This window comes from Xyrauchen texanus, chromosome 41 (genome assembly GCF_025860055.1).
Source record: "Xyrauchen texanus isolate HMW12.3.18 chromosome 41, RBS_HiC_50CHRs, whole genome shotgun sequence".
Lineage (NCBI taxonomy): Eukaryota > Metazoa > Chordata > Actinopteri > Cypriniformes > Catostomidae > Xyrauchen > Xyrauchen texanus.
The window spans coordinates 7,472,007-7,487,593 of NC_068316.1; the positions used below are offsets into that span (position 1 = coordinate 7,472,007).

General features: G+C 38.1%; 1 protein-coding gene across 2 annotated transcripts in view; it reads left to right on the plus strand.

Annotated features, from left to right (window-relative positions):
- The first annotated feature begins 667 nt into the window (after positions 1-667).
- The window catches only part of LOC127634447 (matrix metalloproteinase-16-like), a 72,636-nt gene continuing 57,716 nt past the window's right edge, over positions 668-15,587 (plus strand). For both annotated transcript variants that reach the window (XM_052114020.1, XM_052114021.1), the window contains exon 1: positions 668-1,093. In XM_052114020.1, coding sequence (XP_051969980.1) covers positions 983-1,093 — 111 coding nt within the window. In that variant the 5' untranslated portion in view covers positions 668-982. The remainder of the gene's footprint in view (positions 1,094-15,587) is intronic.

The following is a 15,587-nucleotide window of genomic DNA, read 5'->3' on the forward strand; positions in this document are numbered from 1 at the left end:
TGTATATAACAATCATTTGCAGGGTTGACTGCCATGGTGAAAAAACATCTAAACATTTTGACCAGTACAACTCACACGATTACAAAAAAAAAACTTCATTTTGGTGCCATTGGCCAAATCAATGACACAATAACTGTTGTGCACCATGTTTTGGGTGAGTTACTACATTTTGCAGACATGCAATAGAGTTGGGATGTCCCATAAAACAGTTGTGACAATTGCACTTACAGTTTAGAGAATGTTTCAAAAAATGAGCCAAAGTGATTGAGCAAAACTGTACAAGAAATGGATGATTCAACCAAGATGTCTATGCAGCAAATAAGCAAACAAAGAATAAAAATAAACATAGCTTTATAGTAGTAGTAATAATACTAATTATACTACTACTACCAATATTTATTATTATTATAATAAAATTGTATCAATACAATTATTTACATAATTTTAGATTAGATAGATAGATAGATAGATAGATAGATAGATAGATAGATAGATAGATAGATAGATAGATAGATAGATAGATATTATTATTGTTGTTGTTGTTGTTGTTGTTGTCTTTTCTGTACAGCAGTGTACAGTGGTGTTGGGTTTCTGATTCAGGATTCCGTGACGTTGTTCTCCGCTGAGGAGCGCAGCGCGCATGCCCAGACGGGAGAGGTATGGTTGAAAACTCGCAGTCCATCGCTCTGAGCAGAAGAGGAGCAGCACAACTAAATGTGACTTATCTGAGCATCATTACATCTGCGCCTCCGGGAGACGAAGAGGAGACACACTCTGAAGGAGAACACAACGCGATCAGAGCCTCCCGGAGTTACATGATATCATTATATATGTCTACAACATCTCTCGCGACGTGTCGACTGTTTGTTTGCCTGTAATGTTTCCAACCAACTGAGACGAGGGGGATTTATTCCTTCTATTGTTCTTTGCTTTTCATTGACTCTTAATAAAAACAGCCAAAAATTTATAAATACGGGTCATTATGGTTTTGTTAACATTGCATAATAGAAGAGGGTTGAATTGCTTGTGCGCGCAGTTCTTGCTGTGGATTTTGTGTGCGGTGGACGGAGAGGAACAGCAATTCAGTGTGGAGGTAAGAGAAACAGAGGAGATGATGCTGATGTCCTTCACATCTCTCTTTCTCTCTATGTAAACCCTGCGCTGGATTGAGACAGCTTGCATGAAAACTACTAATGCAATTGAACTAATTCAGCCTTGCACATCTAATAATATAAACCCCTTACAACAAATCAAAGTTTATGAAATGCACAACAAAAGAGCATGCAGAAGGAATTCCTTCAATGAAATTTTGTCTGAAGACTTTTTGGTGGATGTTGCACCATATTAATTTTATGGCAACTCAGTTCAAACATTCTAATGAAATCATTGTGTTGTTTGATTTAAAAGGGTCTGTATTCTTGTGTCAAAGCTTGCCACGAAGTTCAAGTTCATGATTTAATGTATCACACGGAATCTATGTCCACTCAATGGGTCACTTTTTACATTAGTGTTAATGTTACAATGTAACTACTATGTAGTTACTAAGTAATAGTCTACAAATGAACAGTACGAACTTAATATGTCATTTTTAGAAAATAAGCTTGTTGATATGCACAGTATTATCAGTATTAAATGAATTAAATTTGCATGTAATATGCATACATACACTCTGTAATGTAAAACATTATCAATTATAATTAAGAATCAATGACCACTAAAATCCTGAACAAATGTATTCAAAAACACAGTGAACTGCTTGTTTAGTTGTACCAATGACGTACTGTGCTGCACAATAACTGTGTCAGTGTTGTTACTTATTTACTTCCTCGGCAGGAAAGAGGGGTTTTAAATTTCTCGGCTAAAGAGTCCCGTACACTTCCATAATTCCAGTCCAAGCGCTTGTATGCTTTGTTTTCGTGATGCTCTCTCTCTCTCTCTCTCTTTCTCTGTCTCTCTCTCTCTCTCTCTCTCTCTACACACACACACACACACACTGAATTAGATATGTAGGGTTGATCTTGGGTTTGTTATATTGGCACAATCTAACTCACGAGAGGGCAGAATAAATCAGCTCGACATGACTTGATATCCGTCCAGAAACCGAAGGAGTCAACCTGTCACTACAGCCTAAATATTGTAACGATAAACATGCTGTTACAGTTAAACATTGCAACAGTTTGAAGAAAGCTTTTCAAAGCAACTCTGTCTTTGAAATGTGCCAATATTATAAAAGCCTGCTGTGAATTTACAGTTGGTCAAAAGTTATGCTCAAGCGAGACAGCTGTTTGTGTTATTTGGAATACTGAAGTGTGTTCAGGGTAGTTTGCTTCTTGGCTTACAATGATTCAAGCGCTAAATTGTGTTGCAGAGGCAAACCGCCTGTTTATGTGTTTGACAGTTGTGTCAGATGCTCTTTATGTCTGCAATGAGTCTAAAATCTGTGGTAAGGAAAACAATAGGTCAAAACCGCCTTGAATTTTCATTTTGACAACATCATTCTTTTCGTCTCTCTGAATATTGCTATTTTAGACAGTTGAAGATTAGAGGTTTTAGCAACAATCCTGGAACATTTTATATGTACTTTAAAATCCCCACTTCACCATGTATTTAAAGGTATATTCTGGGTTCAATGCAAGTTAAGCTCAATCGACAGCATTTGTTAATTCACATTATCTTGATTACTACAAAAAACCATTTCAATTCGTTCCTCCTTTTAAAATACAAAAAACAAAAAGCAAAAGTGGAGGTTACAGTGAGGCACTTACAATAGAAGTGAGTGGGGACAATTTTCAGAGGGTTTAAAGGAAGAAATGTGACGCACTTTTATTAAATCTTTTGTTAAAAACGAATTAAATAAATCAAATCTCAACACAAACTTTTTCGCCAGATAGACACAAAGACAAACTAGTCCAGAAAGGATTTCAGCACCTTTGGTACGTTCATAAATTTCTTTAATTCAATCCAAGTATGTTGATGAATACAGATATTTTTGGAGTTTAACGAACCCTTGAATGAATCAACGTTCATTCTGCCAGGGCAAAAGAGTATAGAGTAGAGAGACAGAATGCATTTTCCACTTCTCTGATGTTCTAAATGGACAGTGTTGTAAAAACAGACGTTTATTGGAGTGGTTTGGCTCATATGCTCTGTTGGTGTGGTAGAGGCACAGGTTTATTCTGCGCTCACACGCATACAGTAGGTTTGTAGAAGGATATGATGATCTTTTGTGTTTTTAAATGACAGATCTGGGTATAAGTGAGAGTTTAACCTAAATCTGTATGGTTTTTGATGGTGGACCAGCTGTCCGATGACATTTTGACCTCTCAGAATATCTGAGGTTAAGAGCCAATTGGGCACTGGGCCACAGCATCACCGCTTACTTCCTGTGCCCTTTTAGTACTGTTTTGCCACAGTGAAACAGACATATTTAAAGGGATAGTTCACCCCCAAAAAATTGACTCACCCTCACAGTGTTTAATCCTGAATGATTTTCTTTCTTCTGTGGAACATGGGTGAATCCCTTTAAATATGCTTTTATAGTAAAACGGTACACTGTTAAATATTTCTGTACATTTACGGGCGAATTCTAACAGCAATCTACTGTAATTCTTAAATACAACAGTTTGCTGTAAAAAAAAAATGGTAATCTAGGAGATAAATAGCAGGCTCATTGTGAAGTGAGTAGTTTAACAGTAAAAAGATGTTATTTGCCAAACATTTTGGGAAGATGAACATTAAAAATCCTAGTGCCATTTTAAAACCCAAAGTGTAGTATCTGTGGCTTATTGCCAGTGTTCACACTATTGACACATACTGTATAAACAATACTGGATCCAACCCTGTCACCCTCATTCTTCACTTGTCTAAATGCTATTTAAAAAGGTATAATTGAACCTTTAAAAAATACTCTATAAATATAAAATAACAGTATTGCACTGAATTGTGGAATACAGATCAGGCCTGGCACTTGAATAAGTACTATATGCTTGGGTTGCATCGGGGTTTATGGGGCCATGTACAGAAGTTAATAGAGTTCTTAGCACTATTTAGTGTTTTTTATTTATTTATTATCCTAAATAGTTGTTTTGTTTATAGTCACTATTATAGTGATTGGTGTCCCCTTGGGCTGGGACCTTGGACCTTATTTATTTTTCTCCCAGTCACTGTGTTAATGTGTTGTAGTTGAATACAATAATTTGCACTTGCCAGGAAAAAAGCTAAATTGAGACTATTAGTCTGATCATAACTTGCAAATGACACTAAATGAGGCAATAGCATCATGTCATTGTACAGTACACGAGTAATTGAATTATAAGCATTCAAAGAGAGATCTGCAATGCAGGTTATTATTGAATGTCTATTGTTAATTGTCAACTAGACACATGCAGATATCATCACTCAGCATACAAAACTTAACAATGGTGACAATCAACAATCATACTGTTAGATATAAAGTAAATCCTGAACCTTAAAAAACAAGTATCTAAAACTGCAAACAAATCAACAGCAAAAGAAACCATTAAATAAAAATATCATGTAATTTCTTCATGTCGCAGTGCATGTGGGGAACATGCAACAGTAGCTGTCAGTATTTGATGAATACAGTACAAATCTGCATTTGAGCTTTACATTAAGTGTGCTGTATATTTGCCATAAATTGCTGGTGAAATTGCTGCCAGTATTTTACTGTAAATCTAAGAAGTTTTTACAGTGTATGAGATGAGCACAAGTAATTATTTGTATTGCTTTAAATGTTCAATGTACACATTCCCAGTACAGTAGACAATGTCTCTCTCTCTGTGTGTGTGTGTGTGTTTTGGAGAGTGAGATTATTAATAGTGTGTGACAGACAGACAAAAGAAGGATTTAACTAGTGTGCAGTGAAGGCAGTGAGGTGTGCTATGAAAGAAGCCATTGACAAACTATTTGGTCTTTGAGAGAGCCAAATTATGAAGAACTGACAATGGACATGTAATCTTTTCTTGGCGGTTCAGCTCTTTCTCTGTGTGTATTACTCTCTGGAGGTCTTTATGAGCTTTTTGGTTGAAGAATGGTCTTCCAGAATGAGCGGAAGAGTTTTCTCTTGAGGACACAAATTATTTATTTTTTAATTAATAAGTAAGATTTATTAAATGGAAAAAAAGTTGTAGTAATATAAATCGTTCAAATTATAGGAGCGTTAATTCATTCATTGTACAGATTTAAGCTATTCTGTATTGTGTAAAATGCATGCAAATGCTACAAAAAAATAACTTTCTTGCATCAGAGATGTCAGTCTCCGAAAAGCGTTATTGTGAACAGATAAAGCACTGTCACATCTCTCAGACAAAGGCATGTTCTCTAAAGAATGACATGTTTAGATGGTGTTTTGTCACTTCATATAACATGATGTGTATGTGTGTGTCTGAATGAATAGCAGTCAGTGAGAGTTCAGTTGCTGTCTTTCTATTTCAATTAAGTCTTTTGTCTTGGTAATGTCACATTAAAACTTGTATTAAAAAAAAATGAAATATTTGTATCTGTTGTGATGGCCAAAGTGTTTCACCTCCAACACACAAAGTACACATTGTATGGACTGTAGACCTTGGCGATAAAGCTAATGAAAACCTTAATATTTTTCAGCCTTTTGTATATCTTGATATTTATGTATTTGCTCTGTAAAGGCTTAAAAAGAGTGATTGGAAGAACTGTCATTTCGACCAAACTGCCATTGTTGCCAAGTAGATTCAAAATGTTTAATACAAGAATTAAAATGCAGTAAAAAAAAACATTTTTCCACTAAATGAACACAAGAAAGATCACATTTCATTTAGATGGGCATGAATAAGCTATGGAGCGCACAGTCTGGTTCCGGAAATTAAAATCCAATAAATTTTTTTGCTTTGGGGAATTGATTACTAATGATAACTAATAAAACTTGAAATGCAGATCTACCATAAGCTCTGAAGTTGTTAAGCGATGGTATATCCTTCTGCTCAAGCTATCAGTCCACTTTGTTTCATCTTAATATTTTTTTAAGTCATGTTTAATATTGGAATTTCTTGGGAAGAATTCTGGCTCCCAAAACTCTCAAACTACTTATATGTTAGTATTGTATATATATCTGTATATTTTGCAATGTAATTTTTTTGATTGATTTTACACTTACAATTATTTTTTGCAATGCTAAATTGGATTGTTGTTCATTCCCTCATTGAATATGTTAAAGGAATATTCCAGGTCCATTACTAATTAAGCTCTATCGACAGCATTTGAGGCATTATATTGATTACCTAAAAAATGTATATAGACTTGCCCCACCTTTTCTCAAAAAAAAAAAAAAGCAATAATCTGGGTTACAGTGAGGCACTTACAATGTCAATGGTAGCCAATTTTTGAATGTTAAAATACTCACCATTTCAAAAATATAGCCACAAGACTTACACGATATGCATGTTAACATGATTTTAGTGTTATAAATTCACATACTAACCTTTTCTGTTTAAAGTTATAGCCAATTTTACAACTTCTTTGCAATGACATGTTGCCATGACGACGTAATGCCAACAAATCTTAAAATCCTTAAGTGACTGTAAAAATGACATTTCTGCCTTTAAACCCTTCAAAAATGGTCCCCATTCACTTCCATTGTAAGTGCCTCACTGCAACTCAGTTTTTTGCCATTTTTAAAAGACGAGTAGAAATCATTTTTGGTGATAATTAACATTATGCCACGAATGTTGTAGACTGAGTTTAACTTGTATTGAACCCAGAATATTCCAGTGCATAGCCTTTTTGTCTGATTTTCAAACATGTACAATTTTGATTTACCTCAGAGCTAGTTATTTTGGTTCATGACTTAAAACTCTATAAAGAACTTTATGAAATCTCTATGAAAATGTCCGGGAAAATCACTTCCGTAATAAACAGCAATGCATGGTAACAGCTGTATAAACCTGCATGTATTTTTACTAACGCATTTTAATGAATGAGAAATGCCACGCGGAGACATCCATAAACATAGAGATGATGCAAATGAATCATTGAATTAGAGATTTGAATCGATTTATTGAAATGGACAGTCCTTCCAAGGCAGGATTGCGAATTTAGTGTTATAACACACACTTTAGGAAACATAATGGGCATATTAAATATATATTAAAATCATCACAATATCTTCAATGTTGCTTAATTTTATATTGTCATCAAAATCATCATGAATATATATTGTGAGTATTCTATACATCACACAGTCTTAACTATATGGCAGTGTTTTGGGGTTTAATAGGTCAGATTAGATCTGTGCTGAGTATTGTATAATGTATAGGCTTGCTTTGCATTTTTTTATTTATTTATTATTATTTTTTTTTACAAGCTACTAGCATCACACAAATATTTCATGCACACTTATCTGTCAGAGCAGCACAGAGCTTCAAAAAGAGTACACAATGTGAGTCCCATCCCATAAGCCCTTCTCTTCAAATTGATATATTTACAAGCAGTTGTGAGGTTGTGTGTAATGCTGAGTGTCGTGTCCCTAGAGGCCTAACTGTACGGGTTCAGTCCTGTATTTCTCACTGTTCATCTGATCTGATCACAGGAGAACCTGTTGAATAATGGAGACATTTCTGTGTGACGCTCAGGCCTGTGTGGATTTGTTACTGAGTACAACACCTGGGAATAAACAGAAGCTAGAATGTTTATTAGATTATTTCCATCCTTCCATCAGTATTTATGAGATGATCTCTGTCTTGAGTTTGACTGCTGACCCTCTGAAGTCATGATGAAAGTTAATTGGTTATTGAGAGTGTAAAAATCTTATCAGCTTTTGTGTTTTACCTTTGTTGAATGGGATGTTAAAACAATTTCAGATTGATTTACAATTTAAATTGAAAATCCTGTCATCATGTCGTTCCATGTTGAGTTTCTTTCTTGCTGGAACATAAAATTAGATCATAAGCAAAATATTCAGGCTGTTCTTTCCTATACAACAACGCATATAGTGACCAGGGGCTGTAAAGTTCCAAAAAGTATACAAAAGCACCAAAAAAGTACCATAAAGAACCATTAAATGAGAACTTTTACAGCTATATTTCAAGTCTTCTGAAGCCATACGTTAGCTTTATTCACTTCCACAGTTCTCAAATATATTTGTGCATATTTATATTCAAACTAGGCACATTAAAATGCATCAGGTTGGATGTCAGCAATGTCAAGCATCATTGGTTCTCCTCTGCCTGGTAAACGAACGCGGAAGGGTCTTCAGTTAACAATGACTTAAATTACACTCTGTTCCTCACACAAAGCTATTGTATTACTTCAGGAGACTTGAAATATAGTGTGCGAGTCATTTGGACTACTTTTATGGTGACTTTTTTGTTCTTTTTGGAGCTTGACAGTCCATGGTCACTGTATGTTTTCACAGAAGAGGGTGTTCATGTTTGGGTAAACCAACCCTTTTAACTGTAATGCGATTACAGTTGTTGCCTTTGTAATGGTAGCCAGCTGTTAAGATAGCTGTGCAGTGTGTAAACCTCACTCCCCTGACCTCAAGAGGCGCACTAGCAACTGACACTAGGGGCTCTATCCTCCTTGTTAGCACACCTGCCACCCAATAGGGAAACGTTGGTTTGAATCCCATTTGGAGCAGGTGAGCAGGACTGGTTACAGTGTGCTGTGACCTGGATGGGAGTGAGGTTTAGGGGGGTGAGTGTAACAGTAGCCAGCTGGTAAGGTAACTGTGCAGTGTGTAAATCTCAATCCCCTGGCCTCAAGAGATGCACTAGCGACTGACACTAGGGGCTGTAGCCTTTAGCCTCCTCCTTAGCATGCCTGCGGTTCAACCCCAGTTCAAATCCCGCTCGGAGCAGGTCGAGCACTGGTTACATCTTTACGCACATTGCTCCCCTATGTGTTTGCATGTTTGTGTTCCGACATTGTGTCATTGTGTGCATTGTGCATTTCCAGGAGAGATCGGAGTGCTCTGTTCTTGATGTAGCATGTTGCGTTCACACATGGCCTCTCTGATGTCAGTTTGGCTCTGTGCGTACAGCAGATTTATGCTGGGAAGGGAACGACACACCCGTATGTTTATCTGTCAGAATCCTGCTGAAGAACAGAGCACACCAGTGCTACCCAAACACAGTCGCAACGTAACGCGTGGCGCTGCTTTTATGCAATGTCTATTTCTAGATATCTTACTCTCTGGACATTTTCTTTCTTACTTTCTCTAAATTTCCTTCTGTCTCTCTTTCTGTCTCCCTCATGCCTTCTCTCACTGTTTTCCTTGGCCTAATGTTAGTGTGTTGAGAGAGACTGTTACTCTTCAATCTTTAATGGCATGGGTGATTGTTGGTGCTGAATAGATGCACATTAGGCTAGCAGCTCTCTTGAGATGCTTGGGGTTTTTCTTCTGTTACTGTGGGGACCTGGAAAAAATATCCCTACAGCTCAGCGACTTGATGCCAAGCTTACCTCAACATAGCATCGACTCGGGTGTATGTTCGGAATGGCATACTGCTATACTATGCATACATTTTTCAACAAGTCACATTACTATACCTACATTTTTGCCAAATGAATTTTACATGGCTTGTTGTATGTAGAGAAGCAGTTTCCTGGTGAAATAAACACTTCATTCATTTTATTCACTTTCACAAAAATCATGAGTAAAATGGCAAATTATCTGTTCATCCTGTTTCTCACACAATGATGTCTTATGACATCAAAACACTTTTTCATGGCAATACATTTTAACATTTGCATTACATAACCAACTGAAGAAGCTTGTTTGAGTACAATCAAATTGCACGGTAGCTCAACTGAGTGTTGCACTTGTGATGCGAAAGAACTGGGTACGAGTCCTGAAGAGCACATAAGGCCTTCTTCAGACTGCCACTAATAATCAGATTTTTGGCATATCCAGATATGATAGTCTGGACAGCAAAAACCACATCGGGAAGTGGTTTAAAGGGATAGTTCACCCAAAAAATTGTATTCTCTCATCATTTACCTACTCTCATGCCATACAAGATGTGTATGACTTACTTTCTTCTGCAAAACACAAATGAATATTTTTAGAATAATATTTCAGCTTTGTAGGTTCATACAATGCAAGTGAATGGTGACCAGACATCTCAAGTTCCAAAAATCACATAAAGGCACAAACAAAGTCATCAATACAACTCCATTGGTTCAATCTATGTGTTCAGAAGCAATATAATAGGTATGGGTGAGAACAAGTTCAACATTTATATCCTTTTTAATATAAATCTCCACTTTCACTTTCACAATGTGAGATTTATAGTAAAAAAAGGATTGAAATATTTATCTGTTTCCTCACCCAAAGTGATTGCATCACTTCTGAAAACCCATGCATTCATATGGATCTTAGTTTGTGTTCAGCAGAAAAAAGAAAGTCATACACACCTGGGATGGCATAAAAGTGAGTAAATATTGAGAGAATTTTCATTTTTGGGTGAACTATCCTTTTAGCTATCTTCCACTAGTATGGAGTACATACTGAGCAGTATGCAGTATGCTAGTATTCCACTATGAACTTGTACAAACAGGCACAAACCTCTCTCTGGGGAGATTCAAGGGAACAAAGCGCAAATGAAAAAAAAAATGTTTTGTTTGGACGTGGGATGAGAGGTTAAAAGCACGCCAGATCCGTTACAGAACTGTGATATTCTCTGACATTTGGCCAAAACAGTCGGCAGCCGTTGAAAGAGGGCATGAGACGGACGGGGTCACCATGGAGATCCCATGTGCGATATGACAGTTTGGTATGTGTCCCGATGAATAATTTAGTATGTGTGAGAGCAGATAGCAGGCAGAGATAGCCCTTACCCACACACACTTACACTTACTTGAGCTCAAGTGACGCAAGAGATCCATGTCTGGTGTCACAGCTGAAAGAGACAGCAGTTAAGTGCCACTGTGTGAAAGAGTCTGTTTTTAGTATAGACACACACACACACACACACACACACACACACACACACACACACACACACACACACACACACACACCATAATACTAATTGTATAGAGGCAGAACTTTTCCTCTACCAAAGTTAAATTACACATTAAAGGGATAGTTTACCAAATAAATGTCAATTCTGCCATCATTTATTCACCCTCATGTTGTTACAGTGAGTTCCTTTCTTCCATGGAACTCAGAAATTTTATGCAGAATATTCACTTTCATTCCATCTTTTTTCCATTCAATGAAGGTGAATGGGGACACAGGCTAACATTCTGCTTAACATCTCTTTAAGAAAGAAAGAAAGAAAGAAAGAAAGAAAGAAAGAAAGAAAGAAAGTGACATAAATAACCATTCACTTTCACTGTAAAAGAGCAGCTCAGACATTCTGCATAACATCTCCTTTTATGTTTCATTATAGAAAAAATAAAATGGGGCTGATATAAGGGTGTGTAAACTTTTATTTTGTGTCAAATATTCCTTTAACCAAGACACAACCAAAAGTTTCTGTAGTAAAAACATAATGTAAGTTTATTTAGATAGAATGCATCTGCTAAATGAATAAATATACATCTGCCTAAAATATACCTGTAGTCCCTAAAGTTAATTTTCTTTTGGCACACAGTCCAAGCACAGAGGCAGCATTCTACATCCTTGTTGTGGTTTTTAATGGCTTCGTTCTTCTTGAGGCTGCAACAAATGCTCCCATGTCCAAATCCACCACAGAACACACTCTCTCCCTCTAGAGGTCCCCTGGGGTAACATCAGTCCTCAGAAAACCTTTCCCTATTATCTGCCTTAAAGGCACAGTGACCTTAAAACAAAATAGAACAGATAAGATACGATAAAGGCAAATATCTAAATCCTACACTTCCATGCTTCAATAAATAATCCATAGCTGAAAAGAATCCTCTTAAAATTTCACGATTCTATCTGTCTTTACTGCATTTAATGTGACGGCACTGTTCTGAAGTGATTGACATGGGTATAAGAAAACCTTGACCTACAGTACTGTTTGTACATCAGCTGTCTAACATGAGCAAATATAATAGGGCATATAAGGTATGGTAGGAAAGGGATAGTACATCCAAAATGTAAAATTCTGTCATCATTTACTCACTTGCATGTTGTTCCAAAAATGAGGTTCGTTCTTACATGGAATACAAAGGATGATGTTAGAATGTTAGGGTTTTGTTTTCCTTAAACAAAGTGAGTCCTCCATCCTCATTTTTGGGTGAACTATGCCTTTAAAGCTCCATTAATCATGGAGTTGAATGTACAACGTGTCAGAGAGCCAGACACAGAGGTTTATCCCTCTCTTTATCTTTTTTCTCCTTTCGTTTCTTTTCTCTGGCTAATTATATGTGGTCTGAAAAACAAAAAGAGGGAGAATGTATGTGGAGGGAGTTTAAATAGTAGTTAGCATGCAGTAAACCTCAGATTCAGGGAGTAGAGCCATGCAGTGCATCTCAGGACGACTCAAACAAAGCCGAATCCCCACTGTCAACCTGCTGTCCTTCGGGGATCATCTTTTTTAAACCCTCTCGCTCTATACATCAACTCTTGATATAAGTCTGATATTTAAAGTCAACATGAAATCAATATTTACACTGTAAAAAACCATATATATAATGCTTTTATAAATTTTTTTAAAACTGGCAGTTGTGGTTGCCAGAATAATTATGTATAAATGAAGTAAAAATGTAAACAACTTTACAGAACAACCTGTAAATTTTACAGTTTAAAGTGTTTTTTTTTTTAATGGCATATTTTACAGTGTAATGCCATTGTTTATATTATTAAATGACAAACATAATGTATTCTGAACCTTCTGAAACTGTAGAGACAGCGCTCAGTGTCACACACAAAAACTAACATACATAAATATATTATATTATAGATATAGCCCCATATAGATTATATTATTAAAAGAATTTATCACTGCCTGCGCTTACTTTATTGCTCAATTAATTGCTTTACATTTCAAGACAGGAAAACAATTGTTTCTCAGTTAATATTTCCTCTTATTGACTATGCTGATACTGTTTACCAAAATACCTATGATATTTATCTTAAGCCTCTTAATGTTGTTTATAATTCTTTGTGCAGATTTGTGTTAAGGTGTCCATATCGTACTCATCACTGCCATATGTATGAATTGCTTAATTGGTTGCATCCTAAATCTAGAAGACAATTTCATTGGCTTTTGTTTATCTTTATATGTGTTTATTTTGTTTGTCCTTCTTATTTGAATGAACTTTTGATTCCATATAGATCTCCCTACTCTCTTAGACATTTGCAACATCCTTTTTTCTTTGTTCCAAAAACTGTTAGTGTAGTTGGACGTAGGTCATTTCTGTATAAAGCCCCTTTTGACTGGAATAATCTTCCTGTTTCTCTGAGATCTATTACCTCTCTTAATCGTTTTAGGTTATGCCTATTCTCTTATCTTAAAATAACTTGTCTATGTTTCTGATTTTATTTTGTTTTCTCTCTATACTTGAGATTCATTTGAGGATCTTTTGCTGATATTATGTGGCTCTATGTTGATGCTGTATGATGCTGAGATTTTGTATTGAAACTATGTTGCGGGTGTGGGAAGCCCACAAGAGTGTGGGAAGTAGGTTGAGCTTTTGTTTTTGTAGTTTTGTTTTGTAATGTTGTTTTGCTTTATGTTGTCTGTGCTGTATATTGCGTATGTTTTTAGGACCCCCTTGAAAATGAGATGTTACATCTCAAGGGGCTATCCTTTCAATAAATTCAAATTCAAATAAATAAATAAAAACTCACTTCGAGGTTGTGTCGAGTGAAGCGACACTAGTGGACTTTCTTGAAGGCCTCGGTTACCTCTGAACTTGAGAAAAGGCCAATGAGAATCTGGCAGACAGAATTTGCATGTCCCTCCCCCGGATATACGTGTATAAAGGGAGGAAATCATGCCTCTGTTCATTTAGATTTCTTCTTCGGAGCAAAGCAGTTGTGCGATCAACGAGCTAAGATCACGTACTATTCCACTCACCTCTGCAGAGCTTATGCTGCACGACGTGTTGCAGGAACTGTGCTCTGAGACCGACCTCGTCCTCGGGGCCATGGAGGTCACAGCGTGGACACTCTGGCAGGCGATGGCACCATCGTGGTCCAGGAGCGTCATCTTTGGATGAAACTGGTCGAGATACGTGAAGTAGACAAAGCACGATTTCTCAACACCCCCGTTTCCCAGCTCGGTCTATTCGTCGACACCATTGACGACTTTGCCCAGCAGTTCTCAGCGGTGAAGAGACAGCCATTCATCATGCCCCGCCGCCATACAAGCACGGGCTGTGCTCTGTCTGCTTGCCGAGAGCGTCCTCCTGTGGCTTCCAAACATCAGGCAGCTCCGTCTCAACCTGGGCCCAGCTCTCAGCCCCAGCATCGAGCGCCCTGCAGCAAGCATACGCCCCCCGTCTCCCTAACCTCTAACTTGCATCTGGCATCAAGATTGGTTCACAGCGATAGACCTGAAGGATGCATACTTCCACGTCTCTTTCTTGCCTCGAAGAAAGAGCAAGCAGCGACTCAGCGACGTCATTGCATGCCACTCACATCACGGGAACGCAACCTCAACACAGCAGCGGAACGCGCTTTCGCGACAAAGTATGCTCAGCTGAGAGTGGAGGCTCCAACCCGAGGCGTTCCAGCTGATTTGGGAGCGGCTTGGCCAAGCACAGATAGACCTGTTCACTTCCCAAGAGACCTCCCTTTGCCCGTTCTGGTACTCCCTAGCGGAGGCTCCCCTCGGGACAGACACGCTGGCACACAGCTGGCCCCGGGGGTGGACCTGCATCTCTCTTGGGCAGTCCCCACTGCCCCCTGGTTGCCATGTTTGTAGCAACTCCTCCCTCGCAGCAGGTAGGATCTACCACCGCGCCATTTCCACATGTGAAAGCCCATGTGACGTATTTCGCCACTCTTTACCTCCCCTCAGCCTGGGCAGGTGGTGGTCTACACAGGGTCTTTTCCCTCTGAAAGAATAGGAGTTGGAAAAGAACCCCTTACCTGTTGTGTGTGATAGCGTTAAGATGGCCCCAGCTGCTTTAACTCTATGCGAGAAACATAGAGAGAGAAACGGCATGGCAGGCTCGGCCCATGCTTGGCACATCACTTTGTTCCCCCCTTCGGGATGCCAGGAACCAAAAAAGTTTATGATAATTTTATGGGGCATTGGGGAAGGGTACATGCAGTCTGACACAGCCTGTTGCTTTGTCATGCAACTGCCTGCCCGCACCTGCATCAGCAGAGCACGTACACGGTTCAGCGCATGGCATGATTGATATGGGACCCCTAGTGTCGCTTCACTCAACACAACGTTGAAGTGAGCGACAGACGGAAACGTCTAGGTTACTGTTGTAACCTCCGTTCCCTGATGGAGGGAACGAGACATTGTGTCCCCCTGGCCACGACGCTGAACCAAGCCACTGCAATGGCCGAACCTTATTCTCGGCTCCTCAGTGCAAAACCTGAATGAACAGAGGCATGATTCCCTCCCTTTATACCCATATGTTCGGGGGAGGAACATGTCAATTTTTTCTGCCAAATTCTCCTTTTCTCAAGTTCGGGGGGCCTTCAAGAAAGTCCCCTAGTG